At 37.6% G+C, this 25,889-nt stretch overlaps 1 protein-coding gene across 8 annotated transcripts in view; it reads right to left on the bottom strand.

Moving 5' to 3' along the window:
- LOC113106802 (amyloid-beta A4 precursor protein-binding family B member 2-like) overlaps positions 1-25,889 on the bottom strand; it is a 41,579-nt gene that overhangs the window by 13,996 nt on the left and 1,694 nt on the right. For 4 of the 8 annotated variants that reach the window (XM_026268827.1, XM_026268842.1, XM_026268848.1 and 1 more), the window contains exons 2-11: positions 17,343-17,389; positions 15,089-15,219; positions 14,804-14,849; positions 10,623-11,573; positions 2,912-3,129; positions 2,605-2,796; positions 1,721-1,795; positions 1,381-1,434; positions 393-478; positions 234-294 (exon numbers count right to left, since the gene is read on the bottom strand). In XM_026268827.1, coding sequence (XP_026124612.1) covers positions 234-294; positions 393-478; positions 1,381-1,434; positions 1,721-1,795; positions 2,605-2,796; positions 2,912-3,129; positions 10,623-11,571 — 1,635 coding nt within the window. In that variant the 5' untranslated portion in view covers positions 11,572-11,573; positions 14,804-14,849; positions 15,089-15,219; positions 17,343-17,389. Of the gene's footprint in view, positions 1-233; positions 295-392; positions 479-1,380; positions 1,435-1,720; positions 1,796-2,604; positions 2,797-2,911; positions 3,130-8,843; positions 8,957-10,622; positions 11,574-14,803; positions 14,850-15,088; positions 15,220-17,342; positions 17,390-25,889 lie in introns of those variants that run through there. The other 4 variants (XM_026268833.1, XM_026268856.1, XM_026268836.1 and 1 more) reach the window with 4 other exon arrangements.

The raw sequence follows: 25,889 nt of genomic DNA, 5'->3' as shown, positions 1-25,889 counted from the left end.
ATTAATTTGATCTCTTACAACAAGACCTTGACTATCATTCTTATAATCTGACTTAAACCATATAATGTAGCAGTTCCTAAACAAACACCAGCCAGTTAATGTGCAACTCCATTATACAGCATACTGCTTTAGAGCTTGGCGAGTATGAATTTGGATCTTGCCTTTAAGACTATAATAAGTTCTCTGTAGAGTTGTAATAGCTGCAGTATGTGCACAAACTCATGAACTCTCACCTTGGCTCCAGGGTCACTGTTAATGCTGATGGAGTCTTCCTCTTCCACAGGAGAAGGGTTTCTGAGCACAGATGCGCACACACCGTCAGAAGAGATATATACACTATTTATTCTCTCTCTCATTTATGTGTATTTATTTATTTATTCTCTTTCACACACCGTAGCTTGAGGGAGGCGTAGCGGAGAGTTGCACCTTCAAACTCCTTGAGACTGGGGTCAGGGTTTACTGTGGCCGCCTGTAGATCCTGAAGCAGAGATAAAACAGACGTGATTAAACACAAACATATAGCAAACCCTCAAATGTACAGCATGGAGCCAGTGGGTTAGATGCAAAGATCTGTGTATGTGCAGATCACACTAAACACAACAAAAAGAGCACAGTTCCTTCCTGTGATTAGTGATTAAACAAACCAGTTTTTAAAACAGACACAGTCTCAACGCTGCACATTTTGCTGCACACAAGAATGGATCAAGACAATGAGAAGAAATGAAGAGTGAACAGGACCTTTCCTGCTCCGTGAACTGCAAAAATCATTTTCTTAATACACCATAAATACATAAATTGATAAATAAAGTGTAAGCAACTGATTTATCAATGTTTTATTCTCATTTGCAATGTTTGTTATGTATATCCAAATATACTTAAAACAAGATCAATTTCCACGACAAACAAAAATTACATAATATATATATATTTCAGATAATTTTTTTCTCACCCTCTTGGCAATACTTTTTTTAACCATAATACTAACAAAATTTAGTGAGGCTTATGCTTAAATCAAGAAGAAAAAAAGGCAAATAGGTTAGTAAAATTAATTGAGTTGGATAAATGATTTTTGCAGTACATACAGACAAAAATAACACACACACACAAAAGCCATGCTCAGTAGAAAGGTTAAAGGTCAAAGGGTGAGGAAGGTATGAAGCAGTACTGGATCTCAGAACACAACTACTCCAGTAGAACTTCAGGTAGATCAAAATTTTTCAATGCAAAATACATCTGTAAAATATGGGCCAGCTGATGGGCAAAAAATTAATTTTGAACCATGTGAAGAACATAACCAAGTGTTGGCTCCCTGAGAAATTCTACTGTGTATTTGGCTCTGAAGTTTAATAATAATAAAAAAAAACTGCGTGAGATACTAACCTTCCAGATCTCACTATCAATCTTTCCCACTGCAAAATCACTCCATGGCTGTTTCTGCACCATTATACACACACAAACACATAAACAGGGAGGACAAGGTTGAGGGATCGAGGGTAGGAGGGCGACAGAGACAAGACAGGGTTGTTAGATCACTCGATAAGCATGTGTGTGTGTGTGTGTGTGTGTGTGTGTGTGTGTGCACAGTTTCTGTTGGGTGTTTGGTTGGGATTTGATTACATGCAGTATGGATGTTGATATCTCACTCTATGTTGCAAGGATCAGAGGAAAGCACAAACTGTATTTCGACTACATTCTGAGAGTAAACAAGTGTTACTGTTACCTTGTGCTCTTCCCGATGGCGTGCCTCAAAGTGTCTATCCTTCCCTGGCATTATCTGTAGGGATGAGGACCGAGGCTATACACACACACACAAATATATACAGTTTTAGCTTTATTGTATGTGACCAACTTATAACTAAATATCACAATATATTTATATTTGTCAATACAAATTTACACAACATTTAAAACATTTGGAGTCAGTAAGATTTTTTTTAAAAAGAAACTAGTACTTTTATTCAGCAAGGATGCTTTAAATTGATTGAATTAGAAAGTAAAAAATGTAGCAAAATTAAATATAATAAATATAAATATATATTAACATGGAAAACAGTTATTTTATAATGTAATCATATTTTTCAATATTACTGTATGAACTGTATTTTTGGTCAAATAAATGCAGCCTTGGTGTGCATGAAACTTACTTCAAAAAACACTAATAAAAAAATCTTACTGACCCCAAATTTCTTAATGGTATTTTTACAATATTCCAGTTAAATTTGCTTGAAATTCACCAACATGGTTTATAATTTAACAACCATTTGGCAATAGTTTTAGTTGTGGATATTCCAACTGACTGCAAGTGACAAAATTTTTAATTCTCAATCGATTAGTTTCTCTTTTTCGTGGACAAAAAAAAATACAATAAATCAAAAAAAAAAAAAAAAATAGCAATCCAAAAAAATGGCAACTGAGGTACCGCCACATATGTAATGCCATTACCCTGAATTTTCATGCTTTTATGAACTATACGTTTGTCTTATCTTTTTTATTCTCCACAACCAAATTGTACTCATTGTGAAATCTAAACACCCAGAGAACGGCAGGATGTGAGCATAAAGTATTGTCCGTACTGTAAGAGGAGACATTGATGAATAGACTTACAAAGTAGCAGCTGTTGACAAATCCACAGGAAGGAACATTGGCGTCAGAGGACGAGGAAGAGTTTGAGGACAGGATAGGGGTAGGGTCCAGACACGAAGTAGACGGGATGGGGGCGGGGTCAGACGAGCTGTCAGAAGTGGTGCTGCCTGAACGACTCGATGCTCCGAAAAACACGTCGGCGTGAGACATCGACTAGAGGACAACAAAGAGATACAGAGCAAATTATTGGTAAATGTGGATATATCAACTGTTGATTTGTTTTAGTTGAGTACCATGTGCAGTTAACCACATGGTTTTAAAGGGTTACCTCATGGTCTGGAGTGGGCGAGGGTGACAGGGAGCCCAGGGAGTGTTTGCGGCTGGCATGGCTAGGTCCAGTTGGCATCGGATGGCATGGGGCGGGTCTCTCCCACTGTGTAGTGCCTGTAGGAATGTGCCAGTAATAAATCCCAGCCATGTCTGTCATCATTTTCCATCCTGGAGGCAAATCAGGGTCTGTCTGAAATGAGTGCTCCCCCCAGATATCTGGAAACACAAAAACACAAGGTCAGGCATGATCCACACACCCATCAACCAAGATATCCAAGACTCCTACGACTAGGTATTATGATCAATATCTTGTATGACGGCATGAGTAATTTTAAAACATGGTATGTATCAGAATACAACAGTTCTGGTACTCCTGAATCTGAATCTGAACAGCGTTCCAAGAGTGTTGATGAATAGTTTAACAACTAGGGCTGCCCCCGACTAAAAAATTTTCTAGTTGACTAATTGCATGTTTATATGAATTTAATCACTTAAATATATAAAACTATAAATATACATAAACATATATATACACATATACATAAATCTTGCAGCAAAGCATCGTCAAAAGTAATGACTATGAATGTGTCGGAAATATCAAGGAGACATTTTAACTATTTAATAAACTAGTGTTGGCTGCAAAGATGAAGTTGGCAATGCTCACTTGTGAGTACAGTGGATCTGGTTTTAGAGAAAAATGTAGCATTACATAATCTTCAGAGTTATTTAGATCTATTTCTCACATTGCAGCCTATAAACTCAGTTTTGGTTCATTTTTGTGACATGCTCCAGTCCACAATGACCGAGACGGCAGAAAACACATCCGGTTTGTTTTCTTTATTTTACAAAAGCACAATGTTTTGCTGGTATTGTGAGTGTATACAAATAAAACTAAACCCTTGACAGTTTCTAATGATGTATTACTCTTATCTGTATGAGCAAATATGTTGGCCTGCGTATATTGGTACTGAAAATTATTGTGATATTTAAAAAAAATTATATTCAGAAATAATCCAGTATCAGTGAAATCTTGTTGACACTCCAACACTGATGGTGGCAGTATTGTACCTTAACACTGGTTACCACCTATCATAATACAGATGCAGTGTGCAGCTACAACTTCCTCACAAAATCATGTTGGCGGCAATGACAGGCAAAATCGACTCTCACACCCAGTGCTTCCCACAGGTTTGAAAAATACATGCGGTGGTAGTTGGGTGGAAATCCTCCTATTACAAAAAAATAGTCTACTACATGTGACAAACAACATTTAATGTGACTTTTTTTTATTTTTGAAATTCATTTTGATACAGATTATCCTGTGTTTGAAACACGTTTGTCCATTTACCACAAAATTCCTCAACTACATCATAGTCGTATTGCAAAACAACTGGCCTGTATCGGATTTAATCCCACATATGGAAGTGGCAAAAATCGGAATTGAAAAAATCCAAATTCTATGGCGATTGTACTGTTCACACTATCATAACAAAAACAGATCCTTGTGAGCAAAAAAAATCAGATATTGGCCTCTTTCGCCTGCAGTCTGAACGCAACCTATAGACACCTCAGTCTTTAAGAAGTGTCGATCAACAGGAAGTACTTTTTGTATGCTTTTAGGGTTAGGGTTACAAACTCTTTCTTGTCTCCTTACACTCACATTTTGAATGTGATATAAATTATGTTAAGGATGTTTCTGTGATATATGAATGCCCTTTAATACATTGAATAGGTATTTTTGTATTTTTTACTGGAAGACTATCACACTGTAAAATCTCAGTCTCTCTCATCTGAGCTCGCTACTGTTCTGTCTGTCCTCACTCAACAGCTGGGAATGTGTGTTTCATGTTTCAGATGTCAGTAAGAGCATTATTCACACAATGCAATCTGGGTGAGGAAAACCACACATATACACACAGTAAACCACTGCAGTCTGTTACTCACACATATGCTGAACATATTCAAGCCAGGAAACACATCCTCCCCAAAACCATTGAGCCATAATATTAAGTGTGTGTGTGTGTGTGTGTGAGTCAACAACTCTAAAGAGATTCTCAAAAGCCCTTGTGTCCATCTACATGACACTGTACAAAATGAATAACTAACAACTAAAGAAAAAATTAACTGACATCATGTGATAACTAGCATAGACACAAATGATAAAATCTTTTCCATATTCTAAGTTAATGTTTTTTTATAGACTTTGCTACTCATTCTTTTAATATCCCCCACTGCGCAATATGCAAAAGCTGTATGTCAAATGAGACGGATGCATCCCATCATGTCACGGAAGCTTAGGAACTATTCGATTTAAAAAGTTATTAAAAACAGTGCCCGAAAGTGTTACTAGGTACCAAGACAGTTGTTCCTCATTGGTTGACTTGTAGAAGGTCACACAGATCAAAAGATTTAGCAAACATGGTGGATGGAGTATGTCTAGGAATCACTCTGTGTAGCCCCACCCACAATGAAATCTCATTGGTCTAAAATCCTGCTCCACATAGCACAAATATTGGCTATAAATTCACTTTCAGTGTCAATATAAAGGTAACTTGTGGCTGGAAACCTGTCTGGATAAAACACGGTAAAAGGATTTGAGAGAAAAAACTTTCAAATTATGCCGTTTAATCACCAAGGGTGCAGTCAGATTTACTGTTATTCATCAAATGTTTGCAGGTGAAATCCATTCCAAATGTTTTTATGAATTTAGTTTTAGATAATTATAACAACAGTGACAGTAACTTGTTCAGGCAGAAAGCACTAGTTGAGTAGCCTCACTGTTGCTTCAAGTCACGACTCACTTCAGTGAGACTTAATAATTAGCCAACAGAACTGAAGGAGTGAACCAGCTATTAGCCAGCACTAGTCATGCACGCTAATCAAATCTCCAGGCATGCTAAGTGAACACAAGTGCCTATAGAAATATCTCCTCTACCCAAATTCTCTCAATGTGGCTCTGCAGTACAGGAGTCGTGACTTTATTTACTTAGTGCACATTGCTAGTCTTGAACAATTAATCTGTTCAAGTTTATTCCCTGAAGAAAAAAAAAAGTTTTGTCTTGGTAATCTTTATTCAAACCTCAATTTGACAGCTTGAAAAAATTATCCTTAACCATAAACCCCCATCCTATATTCAATATTCAGTTTCTACGCTGAAAAGAAGTTGGCTGCAATTTCCAGTTCACGCGGACTTTAAATACTGGGTATTATGTTCAGAGCAGACTGTGACACAGAATCAAAGGGTAATCACACGGCAGTGGGACATGCTTTTACATCAATGAGTGGTGGTGTAAAGATTGTAACAGTGATAAAGAAGATGTGCTGTTCAGATCTAGAAGTTCTCTTCATTAACTGTAAGCCTTTCAACTCACTCAAGCGCACTTGAGCTCAGCTTTACTGAAACTCCATGATCAGTTCACAGACACAGAACTGCAACACCTGGACTCTGATTTAATAATTCTTGGGCACTTTGATAAAGCAAATCTTTCCTGTGGACTGCCAAAACAGAGACAGTATGTTACATGTCCCAAAAAAGACAGTAATATACTGGATCACTGTTACACCACAATTAAGAATGCACATCACTCTGCACGAGCAGTTTTGGGGCACTCTGATCACTGTTTGGTTCATCTTATACCGACCTACAGGCAGAAACTGAAATCAGCTAAACCTGTTTTAAGGACTGTACAAAGATGGACTAACGAAGTATAGCAGGATTTACAAGCTTGTTTTGAGTGTTTTTTGAAGCTACTGCCTGAGCGAGCTCAGAGACTGTAACGTCATATATCAGTTTCTGTGAAGATATGTGCATTCCTACCAGGACTTGTTCAACATTACAACAATGACCAACCATGGTTCACTGCAAAACTCGGACAGCTCCATCAGGCCAAAGAAGATGCTGTGGGATTACAAATTTATAAAATGTTAAATCTAGGTTCCAATGTAATAGCATATAAACTGAAAACTTTTCGAGATACATTTTGAGGTAAAAAAGGATAGAAGCCCAGGTGTCTGAGATAATGACCTTTTGTCTTTGTGCTATTCCTTAGCATTTGGCTTTTTAAGCTCAAGGGACAGCTGTGCCTTCTGTCTCTATGATAATGTGAAGGTATCAGAGATACTGTCAGGCACCTCTGTATTTAAATGACACTGTTATGCTGACAAGATCAAAGATGGGAAAATTGCCAGCATCAGGCCGATCCCTGTATTCAATTTGCATGCTGTGTTTAAATTGTCTCCACCTCTGCTGTATGGATCCCTCCCCTTGAAATGATATAAACTCCAAAGTATCACTGCTTTGGTTAGACTTTTGATGACTACAGCGCCACGCAGAGCGTTCTCAATAACAAATTCTGCTGAAGCTTACCCAAGAGTCTCCTGGTCTTCGCTTCTGAGTTTCCAACAATGCATACAGGAATGGGGACAAAGTCTTGTTTAAACAGGCTAAATACACACTGCAAAAGGAGATCAGAGTGGCAAAAAGGAATTATACTGGAGAAACTAAGGACTCAATTCACTTCCCCACCTCACACCCCACACCCGCCCTGAACACCTTTCCACATGACCATTCACAGCTCCTGCAACCCCCTCTCCCCCACACCTGCAATTCAGGTCAGCGAAGACGAGGTCTTCAGGAAGCAGAAAAGAAAAAAAGCTCCAGGCCCAGATGGTGTTACACCAGCCTGTCTGAAATCCTGTGCTGACCAGCTGTCCCCATCTTCACACAGATCTTCAACAGATCGCTGGAGCTGTGTGAAGTCCCTTCATGCTTCAAATGCCCCACCATCATGCCCATCCCAAAGGAACCCAAAATTACAGCACTAAATGACTACAGGCCTGTTGCTGTAACAGCTGTGGACATGCTGGCCCACCTAAAGGAAATGACTGGATCCTCTTCAGTTCGCCTACAGAGCAAACAGGTCTGTGGATGATGCAGTAAACACAGGACTGCATTATGTTCTGCAACATCTAGACAGACCGGGGATTAATGTTAGGATCCTGTCTGTGGACTTCAGCTTCCTTCTCCTGACCAAACAAAAAAAAACTACAAAAATCTGTTTTATTCAAGCTTAAAGCATTTTTTTTTATCAACAGTTGGATATAGGTAGATTACAGAAAAGTGAGAAAATCTAATTTTTTATCAAAAACTACATCTGGATAATATTCAGTATGATTATCAAGGCATAAATCAAGTAAATTGCTTCCATCAACACCTCAAAAGCTTGCACAGAAAGATAACACTTCCTGGATCAACATTTTACTCATAACATTATGCAGTTTTCATATGCTGTCTGTTGCTGATGATCACTTTGTTTTTAATATGCATCTGTTTACAAAAGAGATCCTTCATTTCTCCGTCATGTTCACATGTGTTTGTATTCGGGAGGTTTTGTATTCATTCAGAAGATGTGTATTAGTGTCCCAGAGTGTATAACAGTGAAAACACGAAAAGCTGGGGAAGTGTTGTCTTCTAAAAGACGAGATAACTCGTCTAAGGCAGGGAAAGAGTTAATAATTGTGTCAATCTTTTAGCAAAAATAATATCAAGTTACATTTTGAACGCACAGATAGACAGCTTGCTAGCAGGTAGTAACTATCCTCAGCCTAGTTTTCCATGCAAGATTTAACATGCGACCCACTTTCGATCATTTCTTTCTCTTTCTGCTGTGTATAAAGCATGTGGCAGGCAGAGGGGGATGGGAGGACGGCTGAAAATAAAAAAATTCACACACACACGCGACCCGAAGTGCCATGAACATATGCACAAACTTCAGTATTCAGCACACAGCTCGTGACACCCTTCAGTGCATCCTCCCTCCTTCCTAATCTCTCTTCTCCGCCTGCATTTATGAGCATGCACACGCAACAGAGACGCTACATGCGCAGCACTGACTCACATCCACACAGACACACCGACGCGCAGTACCTACCCTCGTAATTCACTATAACAATGGCCAACATGTAGTCTTTACCCAGCATCATGACTGAGCAGCCGCAAGCAGAAAGGATGACATGAGAAGAGAGAGGAAAGCAGAGGTAGAGAGGGGGCGAGCGACTGATGGAGAAAGGGAGAGGGAGCGACGGGGTGGGTGAGCATCCAAGAGCAAAAGACTGTTTATATTCTGTTTATTTTTTATCCAAATCTTGCAGGAAGAGAGATATCAGCTTCCTGTCCATCTGGGACATCTGATTGGTCATGCGGCCGTGCAAACCCACCTCCCTCGCCGAACGATCATTACCCCGGCAACCCTGAGATCATTTTTCCTGCAGTGTCACCCCGTGTGTGGTCATGTGATCTTGGTATGACAAGATACAGAAACCGTGGGAGAGGGATGGATGTGCAAGGATTTCGTGCGCATAACAGTCTGCCACGGTGATGCCAGCTAACATCTGGGTGTAAAACCAGGTCGCAGCTGTCCATTACCAACCATGCTGGCCAAACAGACCTTCCACACACCTGTGAGGTTTTCCTGTCTACAATGAGAGAGATTTTGACAGACACTGTGTCAATGGTGGACTGGTTTGAGTGACAGCCCGGGGTCAAAGAGGAGACATACAGCACCATTTATCCTTGTTATAAATGTGGGTTGCATGTACCAAAAGTGACTGTTCACCCAAAATAAAAACTATTTACACACTCTCGTGTCATTCCAACCCTTTGTAGTTTTGATTCTGTGGAACATCAAAGGAGATATTTTGATGAATGTTGATCCTGCTCTCTTCTTTTTAATTTTAATATACAGTAAAAGTAGACACTAAGCACATTCCGATGCACAGTTATAATAACAATAGCTGCACAGTCAAACTGCAGTCTGTCTAAGCATACATGAAAATGTGTAATTTTATATTTTACAGATTAAATACAAATCACAGTTCATAGTAATCATAGTGTGCTCTTGTGGCCTCTTTCATATTTATTTCAAAGAAGAGAATATTTGATTTCAGATGCAGACCTAGTCTTGCAATTAATTTGTGTGAGGAACAGATTCATTTAATGGGCTAGCTCACAAAAACCAAATGAATATTCAGTCATCATTTACTCACCCTTTATGAACTCTTGGATGCTTCAAAATTTTGGTTGCATGGCCTTTTGATGGAGGGTCTTATGTGTTTTTATTATGTTTGTAACAACAAGCCTTTATGTCATCAATCACTGAAAATCACTCACTGCAACTCAAACTCTCAGAAGTTACACATTTTTCAAAATCTTTTTTTGTACTTTTTTGAGCCCGTCTACTTTCATTATATGCAAAAGAGCAGCGTGGACATTCTGTACGACTTCTTATTTTGTGGTTCACATCTTACACGTCTGGAATAACATTAGAGAGAGTAAACGATGACCAATTTAGAATTTTTGGATGAATTATACGGTTTCAACATTTTCAGATCACAATTTTTACACACAAAAAAGGTACAACTAAGTTAACACGATTTTGATAAGCTTTCCTCCACAGCCTCAAACCAGACACACACTGTGCTGCGTTTACCTAGATCACACTTCAGTGAAATGAAAAGTCTAAACACACAAACACCTTTCTGCCAAAGCTCTTCAGTCAAACTGAAAACCACACATACCACATGAGTGCATCATATCCACAACACCAGGCCAAAGTACACACACACACACACACACACACACACAAACACACTGAGCAGACCAGCAAACTACACACATATGCATAGTAAGGTTTCAAATGTGTACTACTGACCGCTCTCTTCTGGTGAGCCCAAGGATGCACTGTCCTGTGACAACGTGGTCCAGCTGGACTCCTCGTCACTGTGTGGAAGGTTCTGGATGCGGTTTAGTGCCCGGTCTGTCTTGGCTCCCGTCCGTGGTCTGTCTTTTTTCGTCTCCGGTGAGGAAGAGGAAGACGAAGAGCCGATAGACAGGAGGGGCGTGTCCTCAGGGCTGTGTAGTTTCCTCGGAGACGAGGGACAGGGAGTCTTCTCTTTCTCCAGCAAAGGCTTAGTGACATCCTCATCCTGCGTGTCAGACAGTTCGTATGACAGCTCATCCAGACATGACTCCAGGTAACTCTTGGTCTTAATATGCTCGGGCGACTTCCTATCTGAAACAATGTCCGTTTTCTCCGACAGAATGAGCAGGTCGTCACAATTCTCCGCACGATCCTCCTCATTAGTGTCATCATCAATTAACTCATCTATATCCTCGTCAACAAGCTCGTTGTTCTGGTCAAAGTCACTGTGAACGTCGTCAGCGTTAGACTCACTGTCTAGACTTAATTCCTCAACATTCCTCAGCTCATCGTCGATGCTGAGCTCTGATTCGCCAGCTGTGTTTCCATCCTCGTCTTCTCCCGTGGTGTTCTTGTTGTGATCCTGTCGTTCCGCAGCTTTCCGTAACTGATTCGCACCATTTTTGGCCAGTTTAGGGTTAGCACTAGTTGCTGAAGATGACGGCGGTGGCGTCACACCTTCGCCGAGTCCCATCGCGCTCTGAATGCTCGTGAGTGCGTACTTCTTCCTGCCCTTTGGGGGCGTGGTCTGGCCCTGTTTGATGACATCACCACTGAGCAGTTGATTGTGTGAGGAACGCAGGCTGAGGGATGTGGGTGGAGTTGCAGAAGGTCCATTGCAATTAGCTACGTCCACAGAGGGGGAGGAGTTATGTGGTGAGGGCACGCAGACTGACATCATGGCTAAAGTGAGGAAAAGTGAAAAAAAGTTGTCAAAAATCACACATAAACAGTGCATTCAATATCAGAGAGAAGTACAAAAATGGAAAAACTTTAAAAATTCAATGCAAATATTTTTGATATATATCTTATTTCTTAATCTAAACAGACCTCTCAGTCATTTTTGGTTAAGCACCTCTATTTACTGAACTAAAGATACATTTCAAAGTTTCAAGCCCTTGTTTAGTTTTTGATTGACAGTGGCTTGTCGCTGTTGGTCAGGACGTGTCAAAACAGATTAAGTGTAAAAGAGGACAAAGTAAGCAATTCAAGTAATGTGAATCAACATCAACAGGTTGATCACCAGTAATTTCCTTTATTAAATGTTAAGGAACATAAAAAGTTGCCGATATATCGGTACTAGGACTGAATCTGCAATGACGTTCATGAAAAGCTCATTTGTCTTTGCTCAAGCAGCTCCGCAGACTGTGCTGCTTCTGTGCTACCAAACTGAATTACCACATTTTAAATCAACTTAATTTGATGGAATTAAATGTGATTATGGCTGTTTACAACCCAGTGATGCATGCAATGATGCAACTGGGTGGAAAATGAAATCAGGTTCATGCCAAAAGATGAGCTGAGCTTTGCTAACGCTCAAAGAGAGATTCACAGAGACACTACATGCACTAGGAAAGAGGATGTAACCAATCACACAGTAATCCAACATATTACATAAAGACAGATGGACACAAACCGGCCTCCAGACTGTGGCTAAAAAAAAGTGAGATTTAATTTTCATTTAAAATCTAGTCACTATTGGCAACAGTAGTGAACAATTATATGCCTCTACATTAATTTAATCAAATAACATCGTGTTGAGTCAGGAATCATACTCATCCAGTGAATACACAACTGATTTCCTCACATTTTTCAGTTATATCTTATATTAATGTAACAGAAATGAGTCGAACCAGACAAATTAAAGAATCTATCAAAACTGTGCGTTGAAACACGAGCCGAATTCCTCAGGAAGTCATAAATCAGTTCTAGTGCCACAAGAACCAAGCAAGATGACCAACCAACTTGTTCACACAACAGCTTTCAACATTAAGAACCACTAGAACAATTATTTACAATTTCAATTCGAAGAAGAGAAATTTGGTGTCAAATTTGTTGTTCGTAATTGAAATGCAACGCTGGACATCACATGGAAACCCATGAGTTAAACACTTCCATTGACTTCCCCCCACCTAGCAGAACCAGACTGAAATTCCTAAGGGGGAAGGGATTTTGTCTCCACAGAAGTATTTGTCAAGAGAATGGCAAAGAAACTGCTTTTGTACATATATATGGACCAGAATGAACTCAAAAAGACTTATAAATGAATCAGTCCATCGCTTCACTCCATATTCATTTATGTGTAACCCACACATTTGACTATCATGTTATAATCAGTTATATGTTTTTTTTTTATAACTATGGCATAGCTTAACGATTTGTAATTATGTTTGGTATGTCTGTGATTGAATTTTCTTGCTTGATATTGTCCTGACAATCATTTATTTGTAAAATATATCATAACCTGGTAATAGGAATCATGTCCAAAATTAGACCCTGCAAGGCAGGAAAATTCGGACCACAGGCTTGGTAAGATAAACAAATGATTTTTGATACCCCCCTGAGCCAAGACAATATCTGATTGGTCAAGACAACATTTGAGGTGTGGCCAACAGGCCAGTTTAAAAACTGAGGACATCGTAAAATCTTTGCTTTTAGTCGGCTTTTTAGTCTCTGCTATTAGTCATGCCTCCTCTTAGCTTTTAGCTTGTAGCTTTGCTACCTAGCTTTAGCTTTTAGCTTCTAGCCATGCTGTTTAACCATCACTGTTTGAGCGCGGTTCCAGTGTGCTTCGGCCTGCAAGCCTGCTGCTACTTAGCCACGATGAGAAGGAACACAACCTTGTCTCATCAAACTTTATTTCTTTTCTTTTCCGTTTGAGAGTTTCGTGTTCTGAGTTAAGTTTTGTAACATCGAGTCTCCGACGCCTGACCTTGGTTGCCCGTTCAACTTCAACCAGCCCACACGACTCTGCACTTTCAGCCAACGCCCAACAACCACGGGCTTCCCAATACGTCACTTCAGCGACTGAACTTCCAGCCAATCAACGACCTCGGGATAGCCCTTTCACCGAGACTCCTTTTTCACAGGAGACGCATGTAACTTTACCTCCAGACTCTGACATTTGTGCTGATGTATCTAATATAATTTTAACCTCATTGAGGAAATCAATGCGAGCGCTAATTACGTGATTGATGGTTGTTCATGTTTATGCAATTTAACGTATTGCTGTAAACTTGGGATTCCATATTTCCATTCTCTTAAACTCATCTTTCCCTAACTTTCGATCTTCCTGCAACTTGTATGAATGTGTGAGTGTATGCATTTATGTGTTAGATTAGTTTATATGTCTTAGATTTATCTAATAAAGCCTTATTCATATTGAAAAGAGAAGTATCTTGTGTTTTGTGCTTACAAGTTAATGTCTTAAACTGCCGATCTTCTTACTGTGCTAATTGATAGTGTTTCACTATAGTTTGGATATTAGTATCCAGCGCAGATTTTATGTTAAACGGCTCGTTCACTGAATCGCAGGGCGTCTAAGTGACCAGCCGTGAAATTCCCTTCAAATTCCCTTTAAAATCTTAAATGATTCCCCTTGAGCTAAATTGGCCTGTTTCCGTTACATTAAATTAACTGAGAACTGAGAATGTGTACTTTAGGTTTGTCAGAATTTATATCAATATACTGACTTGTTAATATAACAACTTGACGTAATTAAAGATATAAATTCACAAGAGTTTTACTATAATAAAATACTGGTATCACTTTACAATAAGATTTCATTTGTTACCATAAGTTAACAACATTAGTTGACATGAATTAGCTACGAACAACACTTTTACCGCATTTATTAATCTTAGTTAATGTTCACATTTACTTATACATTTACTGTTAACATTATTTAATGCTCTGTGAGTAAATGCTTTAAGTAATATTAACAAATCAAACCTCATTGTAAAGAAAAAAATACTAAATGGTATCTTAAAAACATATTAATATTAAATCATCTATAGAGTGGTCTCCTTCAAGGTTTTCTATAAGGTTATTTTTAATAGCCATTGGCTCCCTAGGAGATTTTTTTAGTGTGGTGCTCTGCACAAATCATATCCTGACATCGAGGGCTGTCTGACCTTGCAAAGGTTTTCTCGTTGAGCCGGAGGCACTGCCAATGTAAATCTACAACAACAACAAAAAAGAATGAAATCATCTTCTTTTGTCATCTGGAGCATAGAAGACCATCCACAAACACACGCATGCAATGCAAATATTATGAATATAATATAAGCTGTAGCTGTTGTGTATTTATTCACTATTGCTAATTTACAGCTTTAATTTGAGTTCTGTAAAGCACAGTGCATCATATCTTTATAAAAACAAAGGTTAATACAAACATTCGAGCAGGCAGTCATACTCACCAGGGAGCTGAGGATTGTGGGTATTTCCACAGAGCCTCCTGGGCCATGGTGTAGAATCAGTGCATCATCAAGGTTTTGGCCAATCAGCACTAGTTGAGTATATCACCATGAAAGCACTCAAGAAATCTGTTCTGAACACAATAAAAAATATGATTATGATTATGATTAAAATAGGCAGCATGTGGACATTTTTACATGATGCATTTTCACTACGTCCATCCCTCAGCTAAGGTTAGTGATGTGTGTGTGTGTGTGTGTGTGTGTGTGTATCTTCCGGGAATTCTCCTGCTGTGTGTGAAAACAGCATGGGAAGGAAATATGCATCTGGAGCACAATGACAAAAATAACTGTCAGGGTGGCGGCACAAACAGAAACACACACTCTCTCAGGGGAATCACCAAACTGGGTAGTGAATGAGAATGAAATCATTTTTCATTGTACAGATCAAAGGGCATTGATGTATGAACATTACAACCAAAAATAACTTGGTCTATGTCATATTTCAAGTATTTGTGATGGTTTCACTTACAATGTAAATTGAAGCAGCATCCTAAATGATTTTAACACTTTTTATTTGGCTATTAAGTTTCCTAAGTGTATTTCATTAGACTGGCTTCATGATCCTTCCATGTATCATTGACATTTATGAGTGATAAGATAAATGTTTTAACAGCTTGAGCATCTCTCATTTAAATGTCAGTTAACACACACACATACAGTATATTATATATACACACTGTATATATTATAAGGCATTTCATTCTATTAAAACTATGCATGAAATTTATTTCCTCTTAAAATTATGTTTTACTTCAATGACTCTTTGGTTAAATACTTAAATATTATGTGTGTGTGTGTGTGTGTGTGTGTGTGTGTGTGTGTGTGTGTGTGTGTGTGTGTGTGTGTGTGTGTGTGTGTGTGAAAGAATTATATATATAGTCAAAAAGTTGAAAAATATTTTATAGAACTCTATAGAAATGACAAGTGGATGGAAGAAAAAGGAGACAGATAAAGAGTGTATGGCAGACAAGATATGAACTGAGATTTTGATTCAGTTTGCCATTTTGTACCCATGCATAAACAAACAGAATCAGAGCAGTTCAGTGTGTGACAGTGTGGTGAGCTTTAATTAGAGATGTACGACTGCTGGCTAATCTTCCTGAGGTTATCTAACCATTTGGTTGATCCATTAAAAGTCCACTTAATCTAAATGTTTTTGCATTCAAAAGTACAAACTGACCAGTTTAATCCAAGTCGTTCAACAGATTTAATTTGGGCTATTATGAATATATCCACAGTGATCCACACACATACACAGAGCTCACACAATGTCTTTGTACTTTTTGATGCATGACACTTTCGGTTGCATCGACTTTTTAATAGATGAATGAAAACGTTGAAAGAATATTTAAAATATCCTCATTTCATTTCCGTAGATGAACTCAAGTCTTATGTTTTGGAAAGATAATAGCATTTTCATACTTGGGGGAACTAACCTTTTAAAAGATTTTTCAAGTAATAACATTTTACATTTCTGTTCGATTCTCAGACAAAGCTATTGAAAGGCTTCTGAAGACTGTATGATGGTACTTTTATAATATTTTTGTCTTTTTAAAGGTTGGCAGTATAAATCACCACACTTTCCTTATATAAAAAGAGCAGCTCTGGTATCTGGTGATAAAATAATGACAAAGGCAGATAGATAGTGATGACAATTTTCATTCTGTGTGAACTATTAGTTTCACAACAATAATGTAATTCACATTCTATAAAATGAAACCTTTCAAAGCTCTCTATTGAAAGTTTTTTCCACTATTGTTCCCTCGAATGTGCGTTACTTAATATTATTGCATCAACTGACACTTCAGAGATGACAGAATCCGTCCACAATAAAGCTGCAGCTAGAATACACACACACACACACTAACAGAATGAAATAGACATTTTAGCTCAGTTCTTTTCCACTCCTAAATTCACTTAAAGAAATGACTTCTGCAGCACTTGTCTGGAATTTGGTGTCTGGACACAACAGCTATAATCATAACACACACACACATACAAACACACACACACACACACACACACACACCCTCAAAACCACTGTCTTTACAAGGAGCAAAAAGGCAGGAATGTGAGGGAAAAATGAAGAATTCTTGGCAGGACATTTTCAGAAGGCTTTAATTACTCATCTGAGAAAAAAACATCACACTCTTCTTTCACACACACACACACACACACACACATATTTATATACCTGTATCTCCGCAGGAGGTGCTTGTCAAATTCAGATGATGTTCCTACCTGCAAAACAGAGAAACAGACAGTTAATTTGTGAATTAAAAGTGTGTGAGAGTCACATTAACTCTATATTATTCAACAGAAATACCAAAGAACGCATCAGGAATCAACAACTAAATAAAACCCAGGCACTGACTAGCAGTTTTAGCAGCTGAAAATAAAATTATAAACAAATAACACAGAGCTGGAGTAAATATGACCTGCTGAATAATCCAACAGCGCAAATCAAAAACAGAGAGCACAGTTCTGTGAAGCACATCCCGCTGAGGGCGAGAGAAAGTGAGGGAGCCGAAAACAGGCGGACTGGTGAGATTAAAGGACATTTATTTAGCTGCAGAAACAGGGAGGAACATGTACAGTCGAGTCGGAGTTAACTGCTGCTCATAACTGCACATCTCTCTGCCCATGCCATAAAAGTGCATCCAATCAGTGTCACGGAAGAAAAAGAACAAACAGAAATGCACGTAAACATATACACACAAAAACACAGATGAATGCTGGGAAAAGGGCATATCAAGATCACATTTCAGAGACACACACACACACCCACACACACAGAAGGCTTCATATCAAAGACTTGCTTTCCATCACATGCACCGTGCCAAACAACAGCTGCCAAATGACATAGAAGAAAAAAATGGAGAAAAAGAACGAGAGATAGTGAGAACGAGTGTAAAAGGCAACAGAGAAGAAAAAAGAACGAGAAAACCCACGGCTCTATGGGTTCCCATCAACATCTGTATTTAAACAATCTACATGCATAATAGAAGTTTTGAGATGCACTTATTAGATGGTCCCAGTCTGCACTACTTTCAACACACGTACACATTTACGCTGCCTAATTTACCATGTTTTCCCCTATGCATTCTTAAAATAAAGGATTAATAAAGGTTGTAAAATCCCAAATAGGGTTTTACAACTTAATGACATTGAAGAACTTAAATGAGATTTCTAGAACCCACTGATCTGAACAATGTACAAATAAACATCAAGAACTGTTTCTAAAGTTTGGAGTTCTGAATAAGGATAGGGCTTTTCAGATATTCCCAATAAGAAAAAGAAAAACTTTATGGAAAAAAAAGCCAACTTGTGCAACAAAGTCTCTCAAAACTAAATTATGTAAGATATGCTAGTATCCATAACCTACTATTAGGTCTCATTCTTTAGTGCTTTATTACTTTACAATAATGCATTTGGCAGCCACTGTTATCCAAGCAGCCAACATTGCTGACATTGCTATATATATATATATATATATATATATATATATATATATATATATATATATATATATATATATATATATATATATATATATATATATATATATATATATATATATATATATATTATAGTACAGCATTTATGAATCTTTTTTAATTTTAGTAAAAAAATAAAACAATGCAGAATGCATCTTTAAAGAACTCTTTTTAGTGCATACTTCTATTTTTATAAATTAATTCTAATGACTATAAGATACATAGTTGTAGGGAAAGTTTCAGAAATGTTGTCCCCAAAAATACAGCCAGGTCAGAAACACACACACAGCAGTTGAACTGAAAGTCTGCATCTTCTGTGCTGCCGCTGATCGAAGAAGAAAATGCTGACGTACGTCAAACACAGCTAAAATGAAGACTGCTTCTGATGCTGTCTGCTCGGACACTGCTCTTATCAAGAGCGACAAGTATGCATAGATTATATCATCCCCTAATAATAACAACATCATAAATCAATGATGTCACACCAGACAAACACACAGCTAAAGGTTATGTGAGAATCAGACAAGGTATATTCCTGACTTCATTTGCTATGACAAATGTGGAGCAATGTGCTATATAAATAAACTTGCCTTGCGATTCTGAAATTAATCATTTACTTAAAGGGGGGGTGAAATGCTATTTGATGCATACTGAGTTTTTTACACTGTTAAAGAGTTGGATTCCCATGCTAAACATGGACAAAGTTTCAAAAATTAAGTTGTACGTTTGAAGGAGTATTTTTGTTCCCAAAATACTCCTTCCGGTTTGTCACAAGTTTCGGAAAGTTTTTTTCGAGTATGGCTCTGTGTGACGTTAGATGGAGCGGAATTTCCTTATATGGGTCCTGAGGGCACGTTTACCGGAAGAGCGCGCGCTCCCGTATAGCAGAGCACTGGGAGCACAGACTTCACTGATCAGAGCGAGAGCGTCACGAAAAGTCACAAAAGAAGTGTGTTTGTGTTTGCCAGGGCAAGACAACCCTGCACAGATTACCTAAAGAGAAACAGCATTAAGGGACCAGTGGATGGAGTTTATTTTTACAGAGCATCAACGGAGTTGTGCAAGTGTTTGTGTTTGTTCCCTGCATTTCGAAGATGCTTGTTTTACAAACAAGGCCCAGTTTGACGACGGATTTGCACACCGTTTATTTCTTAAGGATAATGCAGTCCCAACGAAAAAGGGTCACGATTGTGTGTTGGAACCGCATGCGGTGAGTAAAACTGCTTCAAATATCTCTGTAAGCACATCAAGTAAACAACATGCGATGTTGTCATCAAACTGCACTTTCCACATGTACAGCTTTAAAAAAAAAAAAAAAAAAAAAAAGACGACAAAGTGGAACTTAGTCATTTTCCAAAACAGCTAAGCAAATATATACAGTTTCAATACATACCACATAGAGACGCCTTTGCTGATGCTGCGTTAAATTTCAGCCTCTGGATCTGTGTCACAGCTTCCAAACGCTCTCAACGCAAAAGCCTACTGGCGCTCGTGATTCTTTAGCTCCGCCCACACGTCACGCCTCTAGACGGTCGTGTTTTTCCGGGAAAAATCGGTACAGACTATCTTTCTCTTATAAATATAATAAAAATAAATACTTTTTGGAGTTATGAAGGATACAGTACTACTCTATAGGTACTCAAGATTAACAGGATATTGAGTGAAAACGAGCATTTCACCCCCCCTTTAAAATTGAAGTTTATATATCACAATTCTGAGAAAAAAAGTTTAAAATTACGTTTTATTTTTTATTCTATGTCAGAAACAGATTTACATAATGCTAAAAATTTGGGATGTGAACAAATCCCTGTCGATTTGGGATCTTTTGGGACTGAAGTAACCACCAGGAACTACCCAGAATACCTTAGAAACTGGCAACCACCTAGAACACTCTAGCATAAAAAAAAAATCTTGATAATTTGGCGATCCTCTTGTTTTTGGCTTGATAGGTGTGCATGAAATTTAAGCAGCACACATGACCGATGTGAAACACACATATACTCACATATTCCTTTGGACCTGTCAGTTTTTTGAAAGCGCATTGCTTTGAGGCATGACAATTAGTATAAAAATTACCATCTGTGCCTGACAGCCTTGACAAAACATACACACACGAAGCTGAGAAATATTGGAAATGCAGATTTGCTTTCATGTGCATATGTAACCTGCATCTCACCTCATCATTGTGTCAAAAAGAAAAACACTAACAAAAGAAACAAGATGGACGTGACAGAGTTCATAGACAAGAGAAGACTGCAGAAGCAAAGGAACTTTCTAGAAGGTTAATGTGCAGCGTCTGTGTTTGTGCATTTCACATGTCCAAGCCGGAGGAGCATGAAGAAGCTTTAAACTGACATGCCAACACACAATCACAACACACAGAGGAATGTGAGTGAGTGTGTACTCAGACCCTGTGAAAACATCCACAGCAAAGAGGAAGTGATGTCAGGCTTGTCAATAATTGTGACCTTTCATTTCAAGGGAACTGTGAGCTGAATTATCAGGCAAATAAGCATTTTTCCAAGTGGCAATTAATGCCAAGTAGAGGTGTGCGATTTGTTGTTTTAAGGATGTGTGAGCTGATATTATCGAATATATCACTCAGTTTGCAAAAAACAAACAAAAACACATCTTGAAAGTCCAAAAGCATTAACTGTGTGATGAAGCCTATTAGAATGCGTTTAAAATGCCTCTATAATTCAAGTTACGAAGGTAAAAAAATATGCCTGTATAGGTTTTGCTTTGTATATTTAGAAGATATAATATAGTTAAGCAATAATATTACACAAGCAAGAGTGCTGTTTTCCTGAATATTAGCACAAGACCACAATCGCGATATCGATGTGATAATGATATTATACAACAGTTCAACAAAAAGAAGTTGATATTGACTGAGTTACACTTCAGACACAGTATTGTTTCAGGGTTTTTTACAACAAAAAGAGCTCCAAAAAAAAGTAGAAGAGCATTTGTGCATCCCAGAGAAACTGGGAGTTTCATTCCTAAACGAATCTGTTTTTGAATTAATCAGAGATTCAATGATCCAGTCATAATAAAATATCACTTGTTTTGTTTCTAAAAGAATCAGATATTTTGAACGAATTATCGTTTGAATGAATGATTTAACTAATCACTCATTAAGACTGGGTTTTGGTTTCAGATTTATTTATTCATGACAGGTCTGAACCAGCAAAGGTAGCAGCACAAACACACACTCAGCAAAATACTGTTCAATTACTGTTATCAAAAAATCCCAAATTATATTGAGACACTTTTTTTTTTTAAATCATTTTGGACACAAAAGCCAAGCAAATAATGCAATCCAACTCAAACACACATACAAACTTGGGGAAATGGTGAGGAGAATATTAATATCACCAAGTAAAAATCCAAAATGGGTGTCTGCTTCCAACAAAGAGGAAGAAAGAAAATGAGAGCGAGAGAGACAGAGAGAATCAGGAGCAAGAAATGACAATACAAGCCTCTTATTGTTAGGCTTGAATAGAAAACAGGCGTTTGGACACACACATACACACACATACACTGGGAATGAAACAGCACTTTTATAATCCTGAGTCAAGCCCAAGGCAACTGTTAGTCAGATGAGAGGAGTGTGATAATGTTACACACACATAAACACACACACATTATAAATGACAGTGGGATCTTGGCATGGTCTTACACCCTTCTGTGGAAAGCTGGACTGATAAAGGATGAATGATGAGTCTGTCTGCTCCCTCCTCAGTTCTCTAAAGTTAGTCTGAGGCCAGCATCCCACTAGACAGTTTTTAAGCCGATTTTCAGTCGTAAGCTTTATTTACACAGTGATTCGAGAATCAGAGGGAGGTGGTGCACGCAGCCTCATCTCTCAGATATGAGCCAAACTTTTATTTAGCACAAAGCCACATATGATAAACGTTGATTGCACAGAAGGGACAAATACACACTTACACACATTAAAAAGGTAAATGTTCTCTATAAATGGCACCATAATTTCAGTCAATAGTTTATGTTCACAAAGCTTCACATTCATTTGATCCTCAATTGTGCCACTGAACTATGAGACAATCTAAAATGTAATCAAAGAGTGCTTCATTTTATTTTTAAAGACTTTTTTTTTTTTTTGCATTTTAACCTTTATTTAGACAGTTGGCCGGGACTAGTACTGTGCAATTTTTTTGGAAGAAAGAAAAACAAGCACCAAGGTCCACCCCAGGACATTTTTTTTCTAACCACAAAAGCAAAAAAACAGGATTACTACAATGACAGCAACATCTGAGAACTAAACTGCTTCTGAAAAAAAAACACATCTTTATCAAGTCAATGTGTAATTTGTCAGCTAAAAAGTAATTTGGCTCCTAAATATTTAATTTCACCAAAATTAAGTTGTTTCAAGTTACCTGTGGCTACTTCAGCTTCACAAAAACTAAGTCAACTTAAGTTTACACCCCAAGTTTTAAATTCCTGTATTCATGTAATCCTAAATGAACACACAAGCTGAAGCTCAAGGCCTGCAGTAAAAACACCTTCCTGTAAAACAATAAAAGAGAGCAATAAGCCAACAGTGCAGATGTACCCCTGTACTACATACACCCCCTCTCAGCCATCACCTGCAGTCCCTCCACAGCACCTCTCTCTCTCTCTCTCTCTCTCTCTCTCTCTCTATCCCCCTCTGACTCTCTTTTTCCTCAGTCAGCATGTCCAGACCCTTAAAGAGGGAGACAGAGACATTGTGCAGCAGTCTGCTGGAATATAAACCAACACACACACACACACACACACACACAGAGAGAGTATGCCCTGAGGATGCTGCTATTAGCATTGACATCACATCGCTTACCTAAAAAAAAAATAAATACACAGGATGCAACAAGGATACCAAATCCTGTATGAAAATGGTTACCGATACCAATATTGACAAGGTAACATCACTCGAGTCCACTGAGATGTGTGTGTCTGTGAAAGATAGAGAATGAAAGAGAGCAATGGAATAAGAAAGAGTGTAGAATAAAAGTATATATATAAAATGGGTGAGATGTTGGATATTTTCATTTCTGATATTTACAATTTACAAGTTTATAGTATTTATTCTTTCATGTTTTTTTTTTTTCAAACACATTATAAAAAAACATCAGTCTCATACATTCCAAAGCTCAACAGTATGGATGTCCTGCTGGTTCAGGGCCAGTTTGAGAGAGTCTTGGGCAAATTAATGGAACTGTGCCACAAATACATTTCTAAAGACAAAATACATTTCTAAAGAACGAGTCGTTCATTTTTGTGGTGATGCATGCAAGTGGAAATACTGGTTGGGCAAATTAAATTCTTATTGTTGCCATGCTAACAAAAAAGAAAAAAAAAAAGATCAAAAGGAAAGGTGAATGTATTTTAATACTGCAATGTGTCTCATCATAAAAACAGAGATGTGCAGGCTGAGCAGTATGAACATGACAGCAGAAAATGATATTATATGAAGGAATGTTCTGGGTTTAACACAAACTAAGCTCTATCAGTGAAATGTTAAATAGTCAACATCCAAATGGGTCAAACTACCATTACTAACATTAGGGGAGTTTTCTGTCTTGACTGTTATATGACAATTTCAGGCTACAGTATGTCACATACCAAAAATGTTTGTTTATGAAATTCAAGTTTGGTAGCGTACCCTATATATATATATATATATATATATATATATATATATATACATACATACATACATACATACATACATACACACACACACACACACACAGGATGTTTAGACTATAATAATGTCTGATGACCACCGGTCTAAACATCCTGTGACACTAAGCACATTTACACCCAAACAAAAATCACATTTCTGTATAAGCTGGCAATGTGTGCACTGAGAATCCAGATAATATGGCCAAGCATTGTAGCAAGAGTTCACCAAAATATAACCCATGATGAATGTTATAACAAACATTGCATCATATAACAAATCTTGATGAGCACAGGCTCTGGAAATAAGACTTTCTGACCACAAACATTCCAGAGGGCTCTCATTCCCAAAGCAGCGACCTTATGCCAACCAGAGCACAAGGACATCTGAATCCTTCACAAGGATACTATTTTCACTAGACTAGGCTGAACTGAGCTGCTGTTTCACAACAAAAAGACAAGGAGTAAAGGGATAAAGTCAAGTTTAGGAGATCAAGAAGAAGAGAAATGGGGACAAGAGCCAATGTAAACGTCAGAGGATTACACTAAGATTTCCTTCCTTATGAATACAGTACTGTAACTAAGATTATCTAAAATATGGTCCAAAGTAGCAATTTGCTTTATATGGGACAACTAATGCGCGGTCCAAAAGTCTGAGACCTTATTTAACATCTTAGATCATGCACTATTAATAGGCCAATAATTCATATAAAAATTAACATTTGTGCCACTGATCATGTAAACCCATTAGTACAAAATGTCATACAATCAAAAGACATTATGTTTATCACGTAGGCTAAATCAGGGATTTTCACGTTTTCTTTTTATGCAAAGAAATCCCAAAAATGGCAATCCCCCTGCAAGAGACCAGTGTTCCTAAAATTCAGTTGCAGCTACATATTTTTATACATGGCCTGTGAGAAATATATTAAGTGTGATATTAAGATAACATGCGGTTTCCAAATTAAACAAAGTTTATTATGGTACTGAAGTAAAAAAATATGAATAAAATATTATCTGGAGAATACCTTGTATTAAGATGACAGTGTTTATTTGTTCTACCCAGTATGAGAGATTTGTATACATTTTTAACTTAAAAAAATATATATTTTGCTTTTATTTCTTAAAAACAATGAAACACTCCTTAATATGTATTATTAATCTCATGATTTTTGACAATACATTGAAAGAATTTTACACATTTCAATTATTACTGCATTTAAAATATATAATGAATATCTTAGTTAACACTGAAAGCACTTCTTTCAAGTTTTACATTCACATATAAATCTGAATTACTTTTCTCTTCAAAATTATCCTGGCCTAATATATATTAAAAAAAATATTAAAGGATTAGTTCACCCAAAATAACAATTCTGTGATCTCTTACTCAGCCTCATGTCATCCCAAACACAAAAGACTTTCATTTATCTTCAGAACAAAAAGGAGGATTTTTTTTAATACTCTCGTAATTTTTGTCCACTCACTGAAGACTATATAATGAACATTTTCAAGGTTCAAAAAGGAATCTAGTTATTGATTCTTGATCTTAAAGCATG

Source organism: Carassius auratus, chromosome 1, assembly GCF_003368295.1.
Source record: "Carassius auratus strain Wakin chromosome 1, ASM336829v1, whole genome shotgun sequence".
NCBI classification, from domain to species: Eukaryota; Metazoa; Chordata; class Actinopteri; order Cypriniformes; family Cyprinidae; genus Carassius; species Carassius auratus.
The sequence above is the reverse complement of the archived record's forward strand: the minus strand, read 5'-3'. Positions and strand labels throughout refer to the sequence as shown.